Source organism: Diadema antillarum, unplaced genomic scaffold (assembly GCF_040938485.1).
Source record: "Diadema antillarum isolate AM-2024a unplaced genomic scaffold, OU_Dant_1.0 seq00002019_RagTag, whole genome shotgun sequence".
Classification (NCBI taxonomy): domain Eukaryota; kingdom Metazoa; phylum Echinodermata; class Echinoidea; order Diadematoida; family Diadematidae; genus Diadema; species Diadema antillarum.
Genome location: NW_027272674.1, coordinates 76,081 through 98,029, shown reverse-complemented (window position 1 = coordinate 98,029; position 21,949 = coordinate 76,081). Strand labels below are relative to the sequence as shown.

Here is a 21,949-nt window from a genome sequence, read left to right as displayed (position 1 = left end):
GAAGCTGGTTCCACTCTACCCAAGAGCAATGGAATACAATCACAATCATCCTTTGCCTTTCCATTACAAGATTTCAGACATTGCAGTACAGGGTACATTGAGATCATGACCAATGGCGAGATTAAGGTCATACATCAGAGTTTACATATACTGACTGCTGTGTGAGAACAACTTTTGGCATTTGATTTCACAGTCATTGCAACCTGGAAGCCAAAATTGTCTGGTATTAAGACTTTAGTCTCAAATGGTGGGTTGATTTTTCCACATTGTTTTTCAGCTACTTGACAAGATTAGTGTACTGCCCAGGCTTGTCCTTAAAAGATAACTACCACGACTCATCACTTGACATGACAGTGATGAATGGAGATGGGAAGAACTGATGGTGAGATGATGGAAGAGTGGAAGACGATGTAGAGGAGAATCAGATGGGGAAGGGAGGAGGAGGAGGAGGAGGAGGAGGAGGAGGAGGAGGAGGAGGAGGGAGGTGGTGGTGTGAAAAACTGGAGGTAATCATGGGACAGCGTCCGGGGCCTCTTCTATTCGAACTCTGTTGGGACAGAACTCCGGCAGTGAATCTCGTACGGTTTCCAGCGAGGCGACCTAGAGGGAGGCGAGTTGGACACAGAGACACAAGAATGGCCGTGAAATGAATTAGAATTAGCACTGACAGACAAAAAAAAAAAAAAAAAAAAAAAGGAAGATGCAGCAATGGCAACACTATGAATCATCAAACAAACAACAACAGCAACACATAATGACCCTAGTCTGTTAAGCATGTAAAGTAAAGTATCTGTACTTATTTTATCATGACTACAAACCCAATATTTCTTCCTTTTTGTAAGCCAGTATAAGAGTTTTGCTGTTGAGACTCATCAAATCATCATGGAGCAAGCATTTGTGTGGTCCAACACAATGATACCACACAGACGTACACCATGTAGTTACCCTTGAAATTAGCCACTCCAGTTTGCATTATATGGCAGTCTAAGGAGATTACGTGGATTCATTCAAATGTGGCTTCTCATACCAACAGTGAAGATGCTACACCTGTTTTCAACATTCAATTTGGGGTCATCCTATGGCAACCACGCATGATCTGCTAATACTGCTAATAAAATCTCGGAGAGGCAGGCTCAAAATTGAAAAGCAAGAAGAAATCATGGGGAATCAAAAGAAAACTTGGGTTCCTCTCTCTTTCAAACATGAAGATGGTTTAATATAAACATATTTGCTATTTGAAGCATGTATCCCAATATAACTACCACATACTAAATATAATCGCTAGACATTGAAAGGCATACATACTGACTTTCAAACACACATACACACATACATGCACAAAATCATAAGGTCAATGTCAGTTGCCCCAGGATTAAGCATTGCCCCAAAAGGTCACCACCACTACACCTACCAGCCATTTTGAGTTATTCATTGTTTATTTTTTTAATTGTTTCCTCTTCTGTCATGATAAAATTTCATATCCACCTGCAAGCATGAAGTTCATTCCATGAAAGAAGTGTAAAAAATAGTTCGCATTGCAACAACGAAAAAATAAAAAGTAGAAAGTGAGAGAAGGATAGAGCAGCTTGCTCATAAAACTTGCCAGCTTTACCTCAGGCTACTGACCTACAATCCTAAGAGCAGTTGAAAAAAAGAGAGTTTGCATTTGAAAGAAAAGCAGCAGAAGGTAAAGGACAACTGTTCAAGGGAAGCATATTTTTATTTTGTCTTAAGAATCTATATTCCAGTGAATTCTGCTGTCTAAATGCACCTTTAATGTATCATGACATCATCTCCTACACACTTTATTCATCCTATTGAAATACACAGCAGCACATAATTCAAAGAAGATGTCTACTAGAGTGTTCAACTCACACATATAAGTGAAGTGACAATGTGAAATGTTTACAAGTAATATCCATCAAGTTTATGTATCAACTGGATGCTTTCATGGTGGGAGGGTGAATAGTTCTCATGCATTCTGCACACTTTACAGAGACAAACCGATGTGGGAAATATGCTCTGAAGCAATGTCTGGTTGAGAATGAGAATGACAGCATGCTACATCGAGAACAAAAATGATCACCAATTATGGAACATTCATCTGGGTCATGCTGCCGAGCCATTCCTAGGGTGTGTTCACACGCGTAATGTCAATGTAACAGGTATGAGGGCCACACAGCAAATCCAGTTTGGGTCAAGCTCGATCGGCGGGCAGCATTCGGGCTGCACATCTTGATACAACTATCACAGCGTCAATTTACGAGGCGGTGTACATGTAATGGGACAACTAGTGACCTGATTTTTATATGACATGGATCTGAGTTATTGATGGCACATTCCATTTGAATGAATGACACATGAATAATGAATGGGACATGCAGTAGACGACACATAGGAAATCCACTTGGTATTCAGGATGTAAAGTGAACATGTGTTTAGGCTACAGGTTTGGTTTCATTTCTTTACATGGCCGATGCAGAAGCAACCAAATGCTTAAAAAGCAAGCGCATGTGTGTAATCCATGGATATGAGAGACAAACACAAAGTAACAAAAGCAATACAAGAGTTATTGGATATAGAATAGGTGGCTGCACTGCTAAACTGGATAAAGTCTTTATTACAGAAAAGGATTGACAGTTTTGGTGTTTTGAGACATCGTAGATAAACAGTGCTCTGAATGTTTCATTTATCTATTTCTTCAGTTACCTGGTTATACATGTATGTTGACTATGTACAGACCAAAGCCTATAACATCTCATCATGGGTTTGATAGACAATACTAAATAAAACGGTGATGGTGGAGTATACATTGTACTTTTGAGTCTTGAATGTTGTATCATTCTTTTTATCTGGTGTCGATACAAACCAATATCTGATGTGAATGTGCAATCATACGCTGTAAATCACCAAAGTACTTTTGTATTCACATGTCCACTTTGTCCATCATACCACGGAATTCGATGATGCCCCATCATCATAAAATGAATGAATGCTTGTGATTGGTGGATTTTGGCATCTGAAGTCAAAGGGAAGACTTCTTAACCAATCAGCGTTGAATACATGGCATGTTTGATTGGTGAATGAAAAGCCATCATCAATGACAGGGATATCCATGCAAATGAACTTCTAGAACTACACATCAAACTCATGAACGCTGAAATATATATCCAACTTGCAATCATGGAACAAGACAACTTGTTTTAATTGTGGATGGGGGAGGCATTCACATAATAATGGCTGTTTCAACACCCTGCTATGGAAGAGAAATAGATGAAGGATGAATTTCTGGGGTTCACTCATGAACAGAACATGGCATTCTAAAGCAGTACTTGTTTTCATTAAATGTAATTCAAGACAGGAAAATAAATGGGGGCAATGATCACAACATTTTGATGGTCCATCTGTAGTAACATGCTCCTTTGGCATTCATGGATCAGGGTTGAATTCAAGACGGGGGGACACGGTGGATCTGCATCTAAAAAGAGGTGTTCACTACACTCATGCACCAAGCATACTAGATAGAAATCCATGACAACTTCAATCAACATTCACACATCAGTTTTCTGAGGAGAAAAAAATTGCTCGGTATACATGGAAAGCTGCTAGGAAGATATACATCAATTTAAGATTGCGGCCTCAAATATGTACATATGTATCTACATGACTTCGGCGACACAGGGAACGTTGCAATCAGGTTGCAATCAAGTTGTAATCAAGTTGCAAATCCCCCAAATCAACCACACAAGTCTTACAGATAATTGCAAAATTTGCAAGTTGTGATTGGCTCTGTGGCAAGAAAATGATGCACTTGAGATCAAACATTAATATCAAACACAAATCTTGCTAACAATTGAAAATAAAAGTGCAACTCTACAATGAATTTTGGGGTGAATGCAAAATTTGCAACTGATTACAACTCTACTCTCTTGCAACATCCCCTACACTCATATCATACATGCACTGTTTGCAATTTCTAATTATATAGTCTTCAGCTTCTGGGGGTAATCTACAAAATTTATGCCAGTCACTACTCAGAAATTCCATCCGAAGAGATTCATGTACATCAACACAGATGACATTTGAGGAGGTTTTATTTGTTTTCATTTCCATTTTTTTTTCATCATTTGCATTCACTTGGGGAAAGATCATTAATGCATTTCTGAAATCAAATCTTGACATTTATATCATACAGGACTTTAGTTCACAGGACCACATGCATAACTTTGACACTGTCCAGAACATTTCTGTGACGGCATGATTCATTTTGAAACAGGGTCCTTCCACCATTTTACTCATTTCACGCTAATTTTACTTTTCATGTGTGTCTGATATGCATTTCTATTCACTTCTTTCAGTCCTGTGCTTGTTTTTGCAACAACAAAAAAACAAAAGTAGAAAGGAGAAAAAGATGAACACTACAAATAATGATCGAGTCATTATACAGACTGACTTCTAGCTAAAGAATTTACTAATCTATAGAAGTACTTCTACAGGCTTACGGTTGAATTCACTACCACCGATGGTAGCTTTGCCTAGAGCATGCCACTATTCAAGTAGGAGCTCGTACTACTCTCTCCACTTAACTACTATCTGACGACTGCGACGCGGATCGATTCTGTGTACAAATGTCACTCAGAGGTGTGAGCCTGTTTGAAAAAACAGACGCGCACTTTTCTACCTCGTCTAAAAACAAGTGATTGCTTTCAAGCATTTTCAAGGTAAAACAAATGCAACTATGAGCTACAACTGTATTGCTCAGAATTTTCCATGGAGGTGATTTTATGCGCAAGAAATATACAAATACTAATAATAGATAGAGATATATATTGACTCTTCTAGTTTGCTTGATAAAAATGCTTTTCAAGAACCTACTACAAGAAATAGGTCTCACAGGACAAATACATAAAGAGACATATAACTGACTCTTCTAGTTTGTTTGATAAGAATGCTTTTCAAGGATCTTCTACAAGAAATAGGTCTTGGCCTCCAATAGCTTTTCTAGAGTTTTTGTATGCCTTTTGTTTTGCATTTGCTTTGATATTGTTTAGCTGTCATCCTGAGTGTACAAGCAGCCCCCACCTTCAAGCTTCGTCAAAATAATTATTCCTACTGTATGCAAAGGCATTGGATTTGCAAAGCGCGATGAGGATGAATTTTACTATATTCAGAGACAGTTGTGGCAGATGCCGACTAGAACCTAAAAATAGAACAAAAAATGAATTGTCTAGTCAACTCCGGATACATCTGTCATCTACCACAAATACGTACTACCCATTCAGGCAAGACTAAGCTACATGTTTTCAATGCAGACATGAATACTCTAGGCGCTTATAGCTTGTTCTAGCTGTTGTTTTGTTTTTTCTTTATTGCATGCACATCTTTGAGAGGTAGGACAATGAAAGTGGGACGGCAAAGGACACGGAATGTTTGCAGAGCTGGGCGTCATTGTGGGCAGCCTGATGAATGAATATTCAGAGCAGAGAAATGTGTCCATTTTACTATTTACATCTAAACTGATTTTTGGCAGGAAGAATGAAAGAAAGATAGATAGAAGGAAGCACTGGGGTAGCTGTGGAAAGGTTTGTAAGTCTTTTGACATTTTGCCTCTATACCTTGGACTTGTAGTCTGGCCAAGGGGGAAGATTGGATCAGAAGGAAGAGATTTGCCTTCTTTTTTTTTAGGGTAAAATATTTCTTCCTCTCAAGAAGTCTAATCTCCTTATCAGTGACCTTCATATTCAGTGAGAACCCCACCACAGGTTGAGTGAGCTATTGTCCACATCCCGAAACATTTGACACACCCGCCATATCATTCTAGAGTTCGTGAGTCTGCCGGTTACAACTAGAAGTATGTACAGCCCTGCTTGCTATCACGAATAGCAGTACCGGATATTTTGCATTCATTACCGGTCACTTTCGATACACGTTGCTTGTCTTCCAATGAACTCTGAACTTTCAATTATCTAATTTGATCTGGTGAATTTTCGTGAGCGACTTGTCATAAATGTGGTAATGTGAAAGACAGAATTTTTTAAGTTTAACAGCTGATTCAGCAGGGGATGTGACAAAGGGGCATTCATTTGCAAAGTACTCCTTGTCTCCCGCTTTACAGCACTGAACAAACTACATGGATATAGTATGGCACTGTGCTATTTAAAATATGAGAAGAAAAGGAATAGTGTGTAGATACTTGATGAGTACACTAAATGCAGAGTATTTGCAGAGCATTCATGGGAGATGTCACATCTCCAAACTGTGCTCTTGGCACGTTTTAAAAAAAAAGGAAAAAAAAACTCTTTTCAAGAAACACAAACGATGAATGCTGGATAATAAATGATGGGCATTTTCAATTGAGAAGATTCTTCATCTTAATATAATATGTTTTGATTGATAACTATATTGATTATGCTTCATCTACAAGCAGTTAAGGAGGGAAAAGATGCTGAAAACTTATCAGGATGAACTGGAGATGAAATGCGACTACATAGTATTTTGTTTGTTTGCTCTGCTAGGCAGCAAACCAGCGTGACGATGTTTGAGCCAGAAAATTATGTGTGCGCCTAGGCTACTTGTAACACTATACGCACTACTGTATGAGCACAGAGTCTCACTTAAGGTTTAGCGTCGGCCCTGGGGGGAATTTATGCGTCTTGGGGAATGTCCCCCCTCTGCGGCGGTATTGCAATGGCCGGCAATTCATTCTCCACCACGCGGGGGCAAAAATTGGGGAGGGAGTCCCTCACAAGCTCCAAACTGGAAACCTGAAAAGCGGGAGGAAAATCAGAGGGGTTGAAACTTTGACAATGTGCAGCAGGAATAGAGAAGGAAGGGACAAATTGAAGCTTTCTTTCTTCTGTCCTGACATATTAATTCAAGACGAGACTGCAGAGTAATTCTGGAGGACAGTTGAATTATTCTTTTTTTTTATAAAAGATAAATTCCACTCACTCTACAAATGCCATGGACAATGATTGTTACCAGCAGTTGAAATTAGAGCTTAAATGGCACTGTACAGGAGCAGAATTTGTCCTGATGCACAAGTCCTGATGTACAAGAGGAGAATAAGCTCTTTCTGCTTTTACAATGTAACCCAATTGGACAAGCTGCCCTAAAAGTCCTTGTGACTATTTGATAATAACCTTATTGTGTTAAACACATCACAACTTTGCTTTCCCTAAGGGTAAAACTGAAGATAGATTCACATAATAAAAGCATTCACCATCATTTGGAATCAATGTCTGTTGTCAACTTGTCAATTCCGTCAACGAGACTAGCCTGGTTTTTAGTACCATTAGATGACTGGTCAAGTACCCAAGTTGTTACGAACAGTCTGAGTACTTGGGGGAATATTTGAGGAATCTACTCAAGGAACATTTCCTTGAACAAAGTTGAGGCAAGTCACTGGATTTACTGATGAAGTTATGCACAATAGCAAAACAGCAGTTGAAGATAACATCTTCATGGCACAGGCCACTCAAAAAAAAGAGGGAAAATTCACAATATTTCTGTTGCAGGGAAGGGAGGTACAAACTAAGTAGGGGGTTGGGTCACAGCAAGAAATGGCAGGAGGGGGGGGGGGGGGGTAGCATGTCTCTACACCAGATCAGACTACAAGAGTTAAACAAGGACCAGCCCCCTTTGTTTATATGTTTGTTTGTTTGTTTGTTTGTTTTTGGTGGGTTTTTTAGGGGGCAGGTTGGAGGGTAGGGAGAGCTATGTTTCTGTCTTGGGGTAAGGATATTAGGCAAAGCCCATCGACTCCATGCAGATGATGTCAGGACAACACAAAATGGGGCAGAGGCGCAGTGGGGATGTACTGGGGGGCACCGAGTGAGAGGGGCGGGGGTTCAAAGCTCCTCAAACGACTCTTTGTGTGTGACTCACGGCTTGGGCTCTGTGCCTGCTGGCACAGAGTGGACACGTGTGAACCGGGGCATTGCATTTAGATGGGTTCTAGCTCATTTAGGTTGGGGCAGAAATCGGGCAACGAGTCCCGGACGAGGGTAAGACTCAGCACCTGTGGATTTAGAGGAGGTTTCATGTGTTGAATAAAGAAGTACTTCAAGCTACTCTTCAGATTCGATCATATCACGAGAAAAATGTGGTCTTCTGCACAAGTGATGTAGAGGCAGAAAACAAAAGAAAATAATGCCTCCGCCACCAATTCGTGGCGGAGGCATACAAAATATTGATGAAATGCAAACAAGATTGGGCGAAACTTTCAGATTTGCTGATCACCTGTAAATGGGCGTGATATATATATATATAGAGAGAGAGAGAGAGAAATTGCACACTCATTTGAAAAAAAATCATACTTAACCAAAGATTTACAGGTCAGTACACAAGTAAATCGAATAACAAAGAAGCATATAAGAACAGGACCCATTGCCAATTTATGAATGAGAGATGAAGTGATTTTTTGTTTGTTTATACTCTTCCAACAAATGCTACTGGAATGGTATTCACATCATCATTGCCACACAAATTACTGTCATCACATTGAAATAAGACTGAGCAAGAAAAAGCATCCATTGTTAACATTAGACTCTACCACTCATATTCCTCATTACATTCTATCCTGGTGAGGTTTACTGTCTTTTGCGAAAAAATTATTATTCTGAAAGATCATCGAGGCATATAATTCGTCTCCAGATAATTGTATTCTTTGAGGACAATATCTTGTAACCGATAGTTTTCAGTGTACAGCTTAAAGGACAAGTTCATCTTCATAGACATGTGGGTTGAGTGAATGCAGCAATATTAGTAGAGCACAACAGTGAGAGTTTGAGCAATATCGGACAATCCGTTAAAAAGTTATGAATTTTTGAAGTTTCTGCTCAGTCACGGCTGGATGAAAAGACTACTATAGCTTGTGATGTCACATGAGTACAACGATGTAAAGAAAGAATAAAGAAAATTCAACATATTTCCATTTTTCTCCCATAACAAAAGAACACTCGACTTCTCTCTTTAAGAAGGCAGGGGGAATAATATTACCCTTAACATACGTCAGTAGCAAGTCGAAGAACTGTGCACTTTATTCAAAAAGCAAAGTTTTGTGAAATTCTCTTTTTATTTTCATTATATAGTTGTACGCATGTGACATCATATACTGTAGTAGTCTTCTCATCCAGCAGTGACTGCGCAGATACTTAAAATATTCATAACTTTTGAATGGATTGTCCAATTTTCCTCAAACTTTCACTGATGTGTTCTACTAATATTGCTGCATTCTCTCAATCCTTGTGTATATGAAGGTGGACTTGTCCTTTAATCGATACTGGGAGAGACATCCTAGGACCCGCTTAACCCCTTCTGTGCCAGGGACTTTGGACAGTGTGTACGATGCTGTGGGGTTTTCTGTGCCAATCAGCACTCAGAGCACACACAGGGTTAAGCACCAATCACATTAGGCATTTCATACAGACTCATGATTTAACCCCTAAAATGCTAGGGTAATTTTGCTGCATAGATTATCACGTCACCCTCATCAAATTGGTAACTCTGAAGTTTATTGTGTATCAGCCATGAGGAAAATAGATAAGATGGGTTGGTTGAATTCATTAAAATCTGCATAAAATCAGGGAGGACTTTACCAAAATTTGCCACTGTGAGAGAGAAACAGGAATTTTAACATTCTAAAATGTGTTGCCAATTTAAAATCTAGTTATAGATTTAGTGATAGAGAGGCTTCGGGAAATCCTGCAACAATTAAATATGAACAACAAAGAGCTTCAATGAGTAAGCATTTTTTTTTATATCTATCCTATGGAAAACTCAATAATGAATATCAAAATCATAATCTTATTTTTTATTCAATTAAAAAAAAAATTGCTCCACCAAAGCACAAAAATGTGGTTGTGTAGACTTGATGGATTTAGCCACCAACATCCCTTGTGACTGATGATTCTTGCAGTTACCATGGTGACAGTCTGGCTAAAGCCAATCACATGATTTATGCTTCCTTAAAGGGGGGGGGGGGGGAGGTGTTTACAGTCAAGGTACCAATGTAGCTTGATCTTTATTATGAATTCATTCAAGTCTCAGATTAACTGTGATTGATTTCATCTTATGTACTCTACGGAAATGATTCTCAACAATGAATTGTAGTGGTATGATATAACGTCTCATCTCATCCTATACCAATCTTATTTTGGACAATGCTGACGGAGAATTTTATATCGAGTATAAAGACTGCAAGAGTGATACATCTTATGTTTCCGTACTGAACGAAAGACAGAAGTGGGACATGAAACAATCTTGCAAGTCTGATAACGTCAGAGATGCATATGCTCCATGTCACATGATGTAGTGCACCATCATCATGGAATTTTCCCTGTTTTGTCGTTTGAATATATCTATGTTACATTAAATGAGCATTGGCTTCAAAATTTCAACAACCACATTGGACATATCAGTGGCTGCTCCATTAAGTAGTCAATAATTTCCTGTGGGTGGGAATGCAAATAAACAAACAAATAAATAGACACACAAACAAAACACCATATTTTGTTTTCCTAGATCTGCCAATCACTGGATAGAGAATATGAAATGAAACCACACATATCTTGACATAAGTGTGAACTTTCTCAAGACATAACTCTGAGTATAGAAATTGATCAAGAGTGAATTATTAACCACAGAATGTCAAAGCATAATTCATTGCACAGACATGCCATTCATCAGAAAAATAAGGCGGAAGAGAGGTGCTTAAAACAATTTCCAAAAGGATGGTGATAAGACAGAATCATAAAAACAACATGCATTCTCAATCAATCCCAACACCAGTGAAATGGCAATAATGCGAGTGAAAATCAAGAGACTAAAAAACAGAAAAATATCCAATACAAATGAACAAAACATCACATGAGGATTAAATGCCTCAACATCACCAACTGAACATTGTTGTTGGGTTGTTGTTTTTTTCGGACATGAGGCACACAAAGGAATTAACAGCAGGATGAAAACTCAAGAATTTAAAAAATATATAATTTACTTGACTGTTCACACTTTTTTTCCTTTTTTTTTTTGCGCCTTACATGGAAGTGGTAAGGTTCGTAGAGACATAAAGGCACAGATACAATTTTATTGATCATGGTGAAAATAAATTGCTTTTTCACATTAAAAGTCCCATCTTAATGGTAACTTTTCCAGCAAATGCTTGTCTGGCTGTCAGGTAAGATTCCTACAATATACATCCTCATGTCCTCCTTTCTAAGCTGGTTAAAAAAAAAAAAAAGCCACCAAACAAAGATAAGACTCAACTGCACTCCTACAAGAATTGAATTTCATGACAATTATAAGGGGGGAACGAAAACAGTGCACTAAAAAACACTGACAGTGTATACTCCATACAGCATGAGCTGACACAGTCTCAGACCCTCCAGGGGAGTGTCCATTGTAGATCTACAGGGGGACTAAATTGACACAGGAAACAATTGATCATGTGACATGACTTTATAAATATAAAGTCTCTAATGAGGAGAGGAGTGTCATGAGGAAGGTGGGAGGGGGAGGGGGATGGGGATATTTACCTCGGCTCGTATTTCACTTAGGTCAGTCTGGTGGGCTGTGATCCAGCCCTCCTGTAGCCTGGCGAATTCTCGCATCTCATCCAGCGTGTCCGTCAGCTTCAGGTCGAAGGTCAGGGTGGCGTTGATGTTGAGGATGTTGTCCTCCAGCTCCTCGAGGGTATCTGGGTTGATGGCACCCACCTCGTCTGTCACAGATTGAGCAGAAGGACGAGATTTCAAGGCATGCACATCAAGGAGAAGGGAGTTATGAAGGGAATTATAAAGACGTTCAACAGATTGCATTCTCAGATTGGCTCAGAATGACCTTTGGTGTTGTCCCATTACTCAGACCAAGTTTTATGGAGAGTGATCTTTCTTTCACGCTGCCCCTCTTCTTTGGAATTCTATTCCCTCTTACTTACAGGACTCGGCCACAGCTTCAAAATTTACAATTGCACCGAAAACAGAGTACTTTCAAAAAGATTTTGAAAGAGTCAATAGTATGTTGGCATTTAATAGCATCTAGTCTCTTTTATCTTTCAGTGCAGAGAGACACAATCAACAGCAGTTATATGCACTATGGAAGCACTGTGTCAATGTTATTACTATTATTGAGAGTACTTTGCACATGAATCTAGTCTCATTTTTGATGTTCTGCCTTAACTGCTCAGTCCCTCATATATGTTTGACAGCCTCCAACTCTTTTAGTTTGCTGATGTTCTGCACAGCCATACTTCAGTTACTGATGTCATTTTAAATCTTGTTCCAATTCAAGTGAAAAGTCAGGCTGTTACTGCAAAACCAGAAATGTTTGTGTGCATTTTAATTTCACAAATTTTGCGAGAGCCAAGATATGCGCAATCAAAACTCATAGGAAAGTTCTAGTCACAGTGGCGATTCGCAAAAATTTCACGCCGTGAATAAGACTTAAATTCGCGAATTTCATGCCGCAAAAATATCTTGAGGGACGATCTTCTCATAGAACCTGACGCAAAGTACCTACTGTGACCACGACATCGGAAGGAATGACTGACAGATGTGAACATTGCAACAATTGATAGACAAAGATATGGTGGTGATTGGGCCAGCCTTGCAGTGAGGCCTTACCCAGAGCTTGCTTGATCATGTTGAGTTGATCCAGAGCATCTGCAGCCGCCCGGGTCGCCGCCTGGGTCATCTGCTTGGCGGCATTAGCCTTTTGCTGAGCCTGGACATGAAAGAAGCAAGGACCAAAAAAAAAAAAAAATAATAATAATAATAATAATTTCCTTTGACTTCATTTGGTACACTTAAATTATCTAAAAGTCACACAGTACAAAGAGCCTCATATCATTTATTCCAAAAACGAATGTGACCACCAAACTCGAAAGTGACAAAAAGTTTCAGATGAGGATTCTCCCCAATGGACAGAAATATGTCATTTGGGTTGACTGACTCAATTCTTTTGAATTTGTCTTACCTTGGGAGTAATGTTTTCTCTATCTACTGTCAAAATATGGCGGCCACAAAATCAAAATGAAGATATTAGAAGTTTTTCTGGACCATACGTTTTTTGACAGGTGCTGTTTTCACTGGGAAATAAAACCTGTTTTCATTGATACTTTTGCATAGCATGCCTGACTGAGTGACCCTAATCTTTAAAGCCTCTTTTTCCCCTTCTCTATGAAACTGTACCTCCTAACTCTGTCTTATTTCAATCACATTTACGGACAGTCCAATTTCAATAAGTTATATATCATTTTAAAGCTTAGAGCTTACTCTTGTAAACTTGTATAACAGCAAATAATCCATTTACAGGATCGTTGTAGGTCTACTTTTGTGGGTTTTGAGCTGGGCAGTCACAAATGTGTAATCAAATATGACTATAGTTGCCTTAGCATAAATAAGTTAGCTGAAAATATATTGTCGCTGGGGTGAAAAGACCTTGTATCTGAAATTTTGGTGAAAATGACTTTTTTAGACGAATGGTTGGATAATCACTGAAGTTATGTCCTGTCCAAATCCTCGCTGTCTTACCCCAAAAATGAAGTCACGACGGCATGTCAAAGGAAAGGCTTTCCCATTTGATATAGTGCTTTGGCTGCCATGTTTTTTGGCTCTCCTGAACATTTGACATATTGCAGATAGGAGGTCTTGTCGCCCCAACGACGATATAGAGATACAGTGGCAACAGATTTGTTAACTATATTCTGAATCTAAAATTTCAAGTCAAAATCAAAACATCATTAGATGCATCATCTTCTCTCTTTGGCCTCCTTTCCCATGAAGGCCTCTTTTACATCGAGTACAAGTTAAGACCAAGAGTGTTTGTAACTGCAGCAATTTTGCGACGAAGAGAGCGCAGCTCTCACCGTATCTGCAAGATTTCCATCAGCGTCGGCCTGGGCGTCTATAGCGTTCAGTCGCATCATGGTTGCCGTGACGTTGCCATTGAGGCCGTCGGCGCGATCGTTCAGGTCCTGCGCCTGCTGCTTGGTGGCTTCTGCATCTGCTTTCACCTGCTGAGCAGCCTGCGATGGGGAGGAAACAATAAAAAGTTTTACAAAACACATTTTGTCACCTGCCTGGTAGAAGGGTCGTAGCATAATATTTTGTCCCAAAATCTAATTTTTGTATGTGACATAATTTGACAGAGTTTTGACAGCTCTTTCATATGATGTGATGATAATTTTTTGTTAAATTTTTTTTTAAGCCCGAAGCCTTAGAGCCTTTCTGCCATGACGATGACGATTTGTCATCTCTGTACCCCATCACGCCCTCTATTCTAAGTTTCAATAGTGGCTGTTACCATGGCAACAGCTAAGAAACGATTGATCAGCTGTGAGGAGTCAAATTGCTGCTGCAGTGCGTGTAATTATTGCAATTCATAATGATTGCAAATTCCTAAAAAAAAACTTGCCCCCAGATCCACAGTGATAATTACTTTGAAATATCTTCACATATTAACCAATAGAGTTCTAGGGGGAAAAAATGCTACAGAAAGAATCATCTTGGCATAATTAACCATTAAACATATCTTTTGCTAGAAGGGATAGTCTTCACACATCAGGAGCCAAATACATTAAATCTGACACTGAAGAATTAGCACCATGGCAAAGCAATATGTGTTATTTATATAAGTTTGCACAGTGAGGTGTGTATGTAAAATGAGGTATGCTGTGTCACCGCGTATGACACTCTTTAGGACTAGCACACAAGATGACACTGTATATCTGGGGGTGCATTCGAGTGCGCTCCTGAAGTGTACCCTACTGTGCCATACCTGTGTCAGAGGAGCGCTCGAACGCTCCTTACAATTTAAATGTACCGTACCATACTATACCGGGCCAAAAGTGGACCACTTCCCGATGTGCTCCAAGAGTGTACCATAATCCTACCAGAATTTGGCATTAGAAGAATGCGTGCAGCACACACTACATCAAAATTCAAAGAGTTGATTCTCTTTGTTTGGGACACCTGAGAGCCGATGCTACAAAACATGTGACCCCTTCCAAAAATAACTCACGAGGTACGCTTTCCCCACAGAGTGCTAGGTGCCAAATCTGACATGGTGTGGTATGGTACATGTTGGATTGGTTTGCTTTGGTTTGCTTTTGAGCTCTTGAATGCAGCCAAGATGGGGGGGGGGGGGGCAGTTCTGTGGCACAGTGGATAAGACTCCTGACTCCCAAACGAAGGATCCGAGTTTGATTTCCGCCCAGTGCTTACCCACAATGTCCCTCTCTACCCAGGTGTATAAATGGATACCTGGCAACGCTAAGGTAATAATAATGGCAGGGCCCTCTGGTAGAACAGTGGCAAAACTTAAGAGGCTACCCTGGATAAAGCAGACCTTATTAATTATTAAGGTGTGAGTGAATCTCTATCAAAGCCACTGACCGCTGATGCCTGTGTGGCATTCCCCTCCGCCATGTTGGCCAATTCCCGTGCTCTCATGGCATCACCCTCTGCAGCAGCGATGGCCTCTGAGGCATTGAGAGCTGTGCGGTTGGCGAGATCAATCATGCGTTCGATGTCCGGGATCCTCTCCTTTGCCTCTGTCGCCCTCTGCTTGCTCTCTTCGACTTTCTCATTAAAACCTGGAGCGACAGGTGGAGGGAGGGGGGTTAATACTTGCATCATGGTACAGTGTACTCCCATTATAAGGAACACGGTTATAACAAAATTCCCATTATAACGAAGTAAAAATTCAGGCCACAACCTTATTCCCTTTATGTATTTTCATTGTTTATTTGTTCTGTTATAACAAAGGTCGTTATAACAAAAGAAAACTGCCAGTCCTGAGGGCTTTGTTAAAACGGGAGCCCACTGTATCATCATTTTAAACAAACAGGGTAGTTGTCAGTAAGAGATAACCTACTGTGCCAGAACAATTACATCTCCACATTTGATCTTGTCTACAACAGCACCATCTGCTTCTCAAAATGAAGTATTATCACCATTTACCTGCAAGCCTCACAAAGCCTTACATTCAGCAGATAGGAAGAATGAGGCTCATTCCGAATGGTCAACAGCAGAAAAACCCCGAGAACAATCATTACATTTGTTTGCTAACCATACTATCATTCATTTATCTCTTTGTATGTGGGGAATGTCTACTTTTTGCAGAGGGCTGTAATATTCACACTAACCTTTATGCAGAAGTAGTATTCCCCATGACTGTAAAAGCGAAAATTTCTGCGCATTTCGCACAACATGAAGCTTGCCCCATAAAAAAGTGCACAAATCTTTTTCTTGGAATAACTTGGTAATGATGTTTTATAGCTTTGAATTCAAGGTAGGCATATTGCAAAGGTATATCTGCTAGATGTCATTTGCACGTTTTTTCCCCATTCACTAGTCTTGAGGTGTGAGGGAATTTGCTGTCCCAGTGTGGACCAGTTACCTTTTAATGTCATACAAAGTATATGTGCTGCCATGACAGGAGCAGCCGTTTAAAGCTTGCTAGATTGTAGTGACCATACGCGAAATTAAAAACATGTGAAATTCATCTTACCCTGCCCAATGTAAAAACATCCACTTTTACAGTAGCACATACTGCAATGATTCCCGTAAGAGGGAGGGGTCACTGACCTCGAAGCTTGTCCAGGATGTCTTGGGCCTCCTCCAGTGTCTTATCTCCCCTCCTCTTGGCATCCTGGGCATCACCGAGAGCGCCATTGGCAATGGCCAGCAAGCGGGCCACGTTCTGTGCACGGGGACGGATTCAATTATCGCACATTAATCACTCATCAAGAGCCAATACCATATATTTTCAATATGGGGGGGGGGGGGAAGAGGGGAGGGGGAGGGGAAGGGGAGGGGAAGGGGAGGGGAAGGGGAAGGGGAGAGGAAGGGTAGGGCTGCCAACATTCACTCATCAAAATCAGTGAAATTTCAAAGAGGAATGGGGGAGATACTTGTGTGTTACATGTAACTCAAAGGGCAAATGTGATTCCCATATCAGGGAGATTCTTACCCTCAAAACGGCTGGGGGGGTTGAATCAACTCCCCCCCCCCCCTCCCCCCCGACATTTGCCACGACCTTTCCGCCGCACAAAATTTCTACTTTCAAGTTTCCGCATCTAATGACACCGCTTTCGCGAAAATTGGATGTGCCGTTACGACCCTGCATGACCGTTTACAAATGCTTGTCAGACCAAAAATGGCTCAATCATGTGATTTTGTGCACGTCTTCCGCTCATGTCTATCCATCAAAGTAAGGTTTAAGTGTTGTGAGAATCAGATGCATACTCACAGATCATAAGCTGATGGCGGCTGGAGTTTACACATGCCTGCAAAGTGTGGAATCTGTGATCTTTGAGCAGAGTGCCTTGAGCGCTCTCACAGAGTGGATTTGGCACAATACAAGTTCATATTACCATTATTGCTATTATTATCATAACCATCATCATCATCATCATTATTATATAATATTCCTGTGAAGCTTAATGGAGTTGGCAATCCAAAAATGATGCATCCATTTCTCTTTAACTCTGTTATACAGGATCTCATCCACATTCAGCAAAGAGTTTATTCATGCCATCTCTAAATGCCACAATTACTCACACCACTCAGATATGTGAAATCAAATTCATTCAAAAACAAGGAAAAGTAGAAATTACGCGGTGCGTAATATATGTCCCCGCCGGAAGTAGCATTTAGTAGCAAAATGTACAATATAGGTAAAAAGATGAAGGTCAAAGGTCAAAGAAGTCAAAGGTCAAAATTCTATGTAGAAGTTCTGAAGCCCTCACCTAGTGCCATCACATAAAGCAAACGGAATCGAAATCGGGTTAGAAATGGCGAAGGAGTAGCATTTTGTAGCCAATGTACAATATAGGTAAAAAAATCAAGGTCAAAGGTCAAAGAAGTCAAAGGTCAAAATTCTGTGTAGAAGTTTTGAAGCCCTCACCTAGTGCCCTCACATAAAGCAAACAGAATCAAAATCGGATTAGAAATGGCGAAGGAGTAGCATTTGGTAGCAAAATGAACAATACAGGTTAAAAATCAAGGTCAAAGGTCAAAGAAGTCAAAGGTCAAAATTTTGTGTAGAAGTTTTGAAGCCCTCACCTAGTGCCATCACTTAAAGCAAACAGAATTGAAATCGGGTTACAAATGGCGAAGGAGTAGCATTTTGTAGCAAAATGTACAATATAGGTCAAAAATCCAGGTCAAAGGTCAAAGAAGTCAAAGGTCAAAATTCTGTGTAGAAGTTTTGAAGCCCTTACCTAGTGCCATCATATAAAGCAAACGGAATCAAAATCGGGTTAGAAATGGCGAAGGAGTAGCATTTTGAAGCAAAATGTACAATATAGGTCAAAGGTCAAGGTCAAAGGTCACAACTGAAATTCTGTATACAAGTTTCAAAGCTCCCATGTAGTGCTATCATATAAAGCAAACAGAATCAAAATCGGGTTAGAAATGGCGAAGGAGTAGCATTTTGAACATTTTGATCACACACGGACGCACACACGGACGGACACACGGACGGACACACGGACGGACACACGGACGGACGGACACACGGACACACACACGTACGGAGCCCGTTTCATAGTCCCCTGCTCGAACTCGTTCGGCGGGGACAATAATTGCCGGTAAACCTATCAAAATCTCACCTTAGGGAGCGAAAATTTTGTGTACCTGCTCTTGTCAACTGCAATATATTCATGCATCAAAAACAAAAAAAAATAAGGATCCATATGGATGGATAGAGGAAATCATGTGAGCTACTTGCCCCATTCCTCCGTTACCATGGTTATACTCACATTTTCCAAATCGATGCCCTGCCGGAGGAGATCGGCAGCAGTGGCGGCATCAGATGCCACCTCGGCCAGGAGATCAGCATTCTCCCGCTTGATCCGCTCAGCTGCATTTATTATCTGCTGCGCCTGAGCAGGAAACCAGGAAGAAGGTGCACATTAGAGATTAAGCCAACGAATGTTAGGAGAAAACATGGTTAAATCTTACCCTCCATCAGTTTGATAATATCTCTCTCTCTGTCTATCTCTCTTGGTCTTTATATTTCTATCTTCCTACATGTATTTACTCATCTATTTATCTCTACCTATCTATCTATCTTCCCTGCCCCCCCCCCCCCCCCAGCCAATTTCAGCTTTCAAATGTTGACAATGACTATGATGACTAATGTTCTTCCTTTTCAGTGGGCTGTTAAAAGAAGGTATAGTTCAAGTCAAGGATTTGCAATGAATGTGCATCAGCAAAGCATCAATTGAAGAGCAAACCGAAAGCTAAACTAAGCGACAGTTCTCGCTTAACATTTGAAAATTGGTAATTCAAGAGTGTAACAATCTTCTCTCTACAGATTCATTTTTTCTCTCTTATCAGAAAATTTGGTACAGATGAACCAGAGGGTTACTGCATGCCACTGCACACATTTCCCTTCACACAAACAGACAATAAAATGATGCAGCCAGATATGTTGTACATATAACATTATTTGCACATTCTTGTTAGTATATTTGAATGCTCCACTCTATGGGGATGTAGTGGGAAGGACGTGGAATATTTTGCTATCCTAGCACAAAATCAGCACCACACTGCCTGACTTGGATTGAATTGAATTGGCGATATGGAAAGCAGTTCATGGATCAGACCCTGACAACTAGCATTATTTTTTTTTTCCTCTCTCAATGCTGTTGCTATGGCAACAAACGAGACAAGTGACACTTACTCTGACGCTCAGATCATTGGCAGCATCCAGGAGGGAGTTGATGTCGATGGGTGGGATGGGCATGTTGGCCTTGGTGAGCAGCTTGAGGGCCTCCTCCGCGGCCTCCTGGGCACGCTGCTGGCAGTCATTTGCTGTATTCGCCACCTGGTTGAAGAGGTCTTGGGCCTCACGGAATCTGTCGTTCAGAAGGGAGAATAGGAGGAAGAGGAGGATTTGGAGTCATGGGAGGATGCTACTGTCTGAATCAAATGATACCCGAGGCTCTCATCCAATATTGCAAACATTCAAGCTAATACAAACATATACATTAAACTTCATTTGACAAGTGAATCTTGTGAATTGCTGTGTAGACACTGGTGAATCACTATCAGCATCATTGTTGTCTACCACTGGGTATCTATGGCAACCAACAAACCTGTCTTCCACGGCCGTGATCTGCTCCTCTAGGTCCTGCCCGTTGCTGCTGTTCTGGACTTTCCTCAGGGCCTCGTAGGCAAGCTCAAGGGCATCATTGGCGGTCTTTTCGATTCCTGCAGATGCAGCAGTGTGCCTGTATGGGAAGAATTGTATATTTGTGATGTCACACAGGCCACAACATTTCAAAAAGTCGGGGCAGCTGCATATTCAAAGGATATTGTGGAACTCTCGATGACAAGACCTCTATACAGTATCTGCTCAATGTGAGTTAAACTCGATGCATGGTAACTACACCACAGAAGAAACCACCACTGCCATTATGATGTCATGATTTAAATGTGTGATCTACAGGTAATGGGAAGTATCATTCCAGGACTGATAAAAATGGAAGAATCGTCAATCCTAGACATAAAATTTGATATTTTTTGTTTAATAATCCTTGACTTGTACACTGGTGTTAGATAATCAGTCCTGATTAGCCTTGTAGCCACAGAGCAAGGTGGGGGGGGGGAAGGGGGAGTCCTGGGGTCTAATGCTTTACCCGAGTATTGCAAGTTCACCTTCCTCACATTCTTGCAGACTATTACACAAACAGAATAGAACAAACTATGGCAAGCTATGGCAGCTTTGGGGGACCTCCAAGAGGACATGGTATCCACTTGTATGTTCCATCTGCATACTGGAAATAATATCTTGCCAATGTTACACAAAATTTGCCCATACATTTTCAAAAAGAAGATCAAAATGTGAAAACTGGTCCCCAAATTTGGTCCTAGCCACAAGGGGGCAACCCCTGAATCTGCCATTAAAAAAAAAAAACAAACTTTTAAGTACATTAACTAATGTACATAGTATCAAAATCACTCAAAATATTTCTAGCAGACAACATACTTAAAGATTCTCTTAACTGGAGGGATCTAGGCATCTAGTGGGCCCCAAGTGGGGCAAGGTGCCAATCTGTAGAAATATATATTCTATTGTCCGAGCGAAAATTTGGTAAAAATTTGACCACACAATCTCAAGAAAATAAATATGCGAAAACTAGATCCCAACTTTAACCTGAGCCTTTGGTGCTCTTGGCTCAGGTGACGCTACAGTATGAAGAGAAAGTGGGCGTGTCTCCTCCTTACTCATCGGCCAGCTGTCGGGCCTGTTGGGCCAACTGCAACATGAGCCGCTCCTGGTCCGACATGTTCCGGGACAGGGTGTTGAGACGGTCCAGCTCGGCCCAGCCCCGCTCGTCCAGAAGGGTCTGGGCATCAGGCAGCAGCCGCTTGAGACGCTCGATGATGGCATTTGATTCGGCGACATCTGCCGGAAGAATGAGGAATAGACGGTAGCAATTGGACATATTGATGGAAGAAACTTTAGATTTCATTTCTTTTCATCTCATGCATGCTGATATTTCTCAAATGGAAGTACTTTTAAACACAATATAGGACTCTTACAGAAAATGAACGCAATGAACAACCTGGTCCATGATTCAGGAACTGCAGAGAACCAGAAGAATATGGAGATATTTTGATGCAAAAAGAAAGAAAAGAGACAACATAAACAGCAAGGGACAATTATTCAAAGGGAGGATGTAGTTTGAGCTGAGATGGGGCTTCAGGTTTCCAACTTTTTTATGAGATAATGAAAAACCTCGCAAGAAATATGAATGAGCATACAATCCTAAGAGAAATTCAAAGTTTATTTAATGAAAATTGGAATTCCTCTTAGAATTGTATGCTCTATAATAATTCATAAATGATTTGTTATTGTCTCGCAAAAGAGTAAAAATTTGAATCCCCATCTCAACCAAAATTATACCATCCCTCAAAGGACATAACACCTGTGA

General features: G+C 40.5%; 1 protein-coding gene across 1 annotated transcript in view; it reads right to left on the bottom strand.

The window, feature by feature from the left end:
• Positions 1-476: 476 nt before the first annotated feature.
• LOC139713634 (laminin subunit gamma-1-like) overlaps positions 477-21,949 on the bottom strand; it is a 97,479-nt gene continuing 76,006 nt past the window's right edge. The window contains exons 20-30 of the mRNA XM_071625341.1: positions 21,240-21,420; positions 20,108-20,242; positions 19,693-19,867; positions 18,767-18,889; positions 16,590-16,704; positions 15,396-15,595; positions 13,868-14,026; positions 12,624-12,723; positions 11,538-11,722; positions 7,888-8,020; positions 477-600 (exon numbers count right to left, since the gene is read on the bottom strand). Of these exons, the coding sequence (XP_071481442.1) occupies positions 7,946-8,020; positions 11,538-11,722; positions 12,624-12,723; positions 13,868-14,026; positions 15,396-15,595; positions 16,590-16,704; positions 18,767-18,889; positions 19,693-19,867; positions 20,108-20,242; positions 21,240-21,420 (1,448 nt within the window). The 3' untranslated portion in view covers positions 477-600; positions 7,888-7,945. The remainder of the gene's footprint in view (positions 601-7,887; positions 8,021-11,537; positions 11,723-12,623; positions 12,724-13,867; positions 14,027-15,395; positions 15,596-16,589; positions 16,705-18,766; positions 18,890-19,692; positions 19,868-20,107; positions 20,243-21,239; positions 21,421-21,949) is intronic.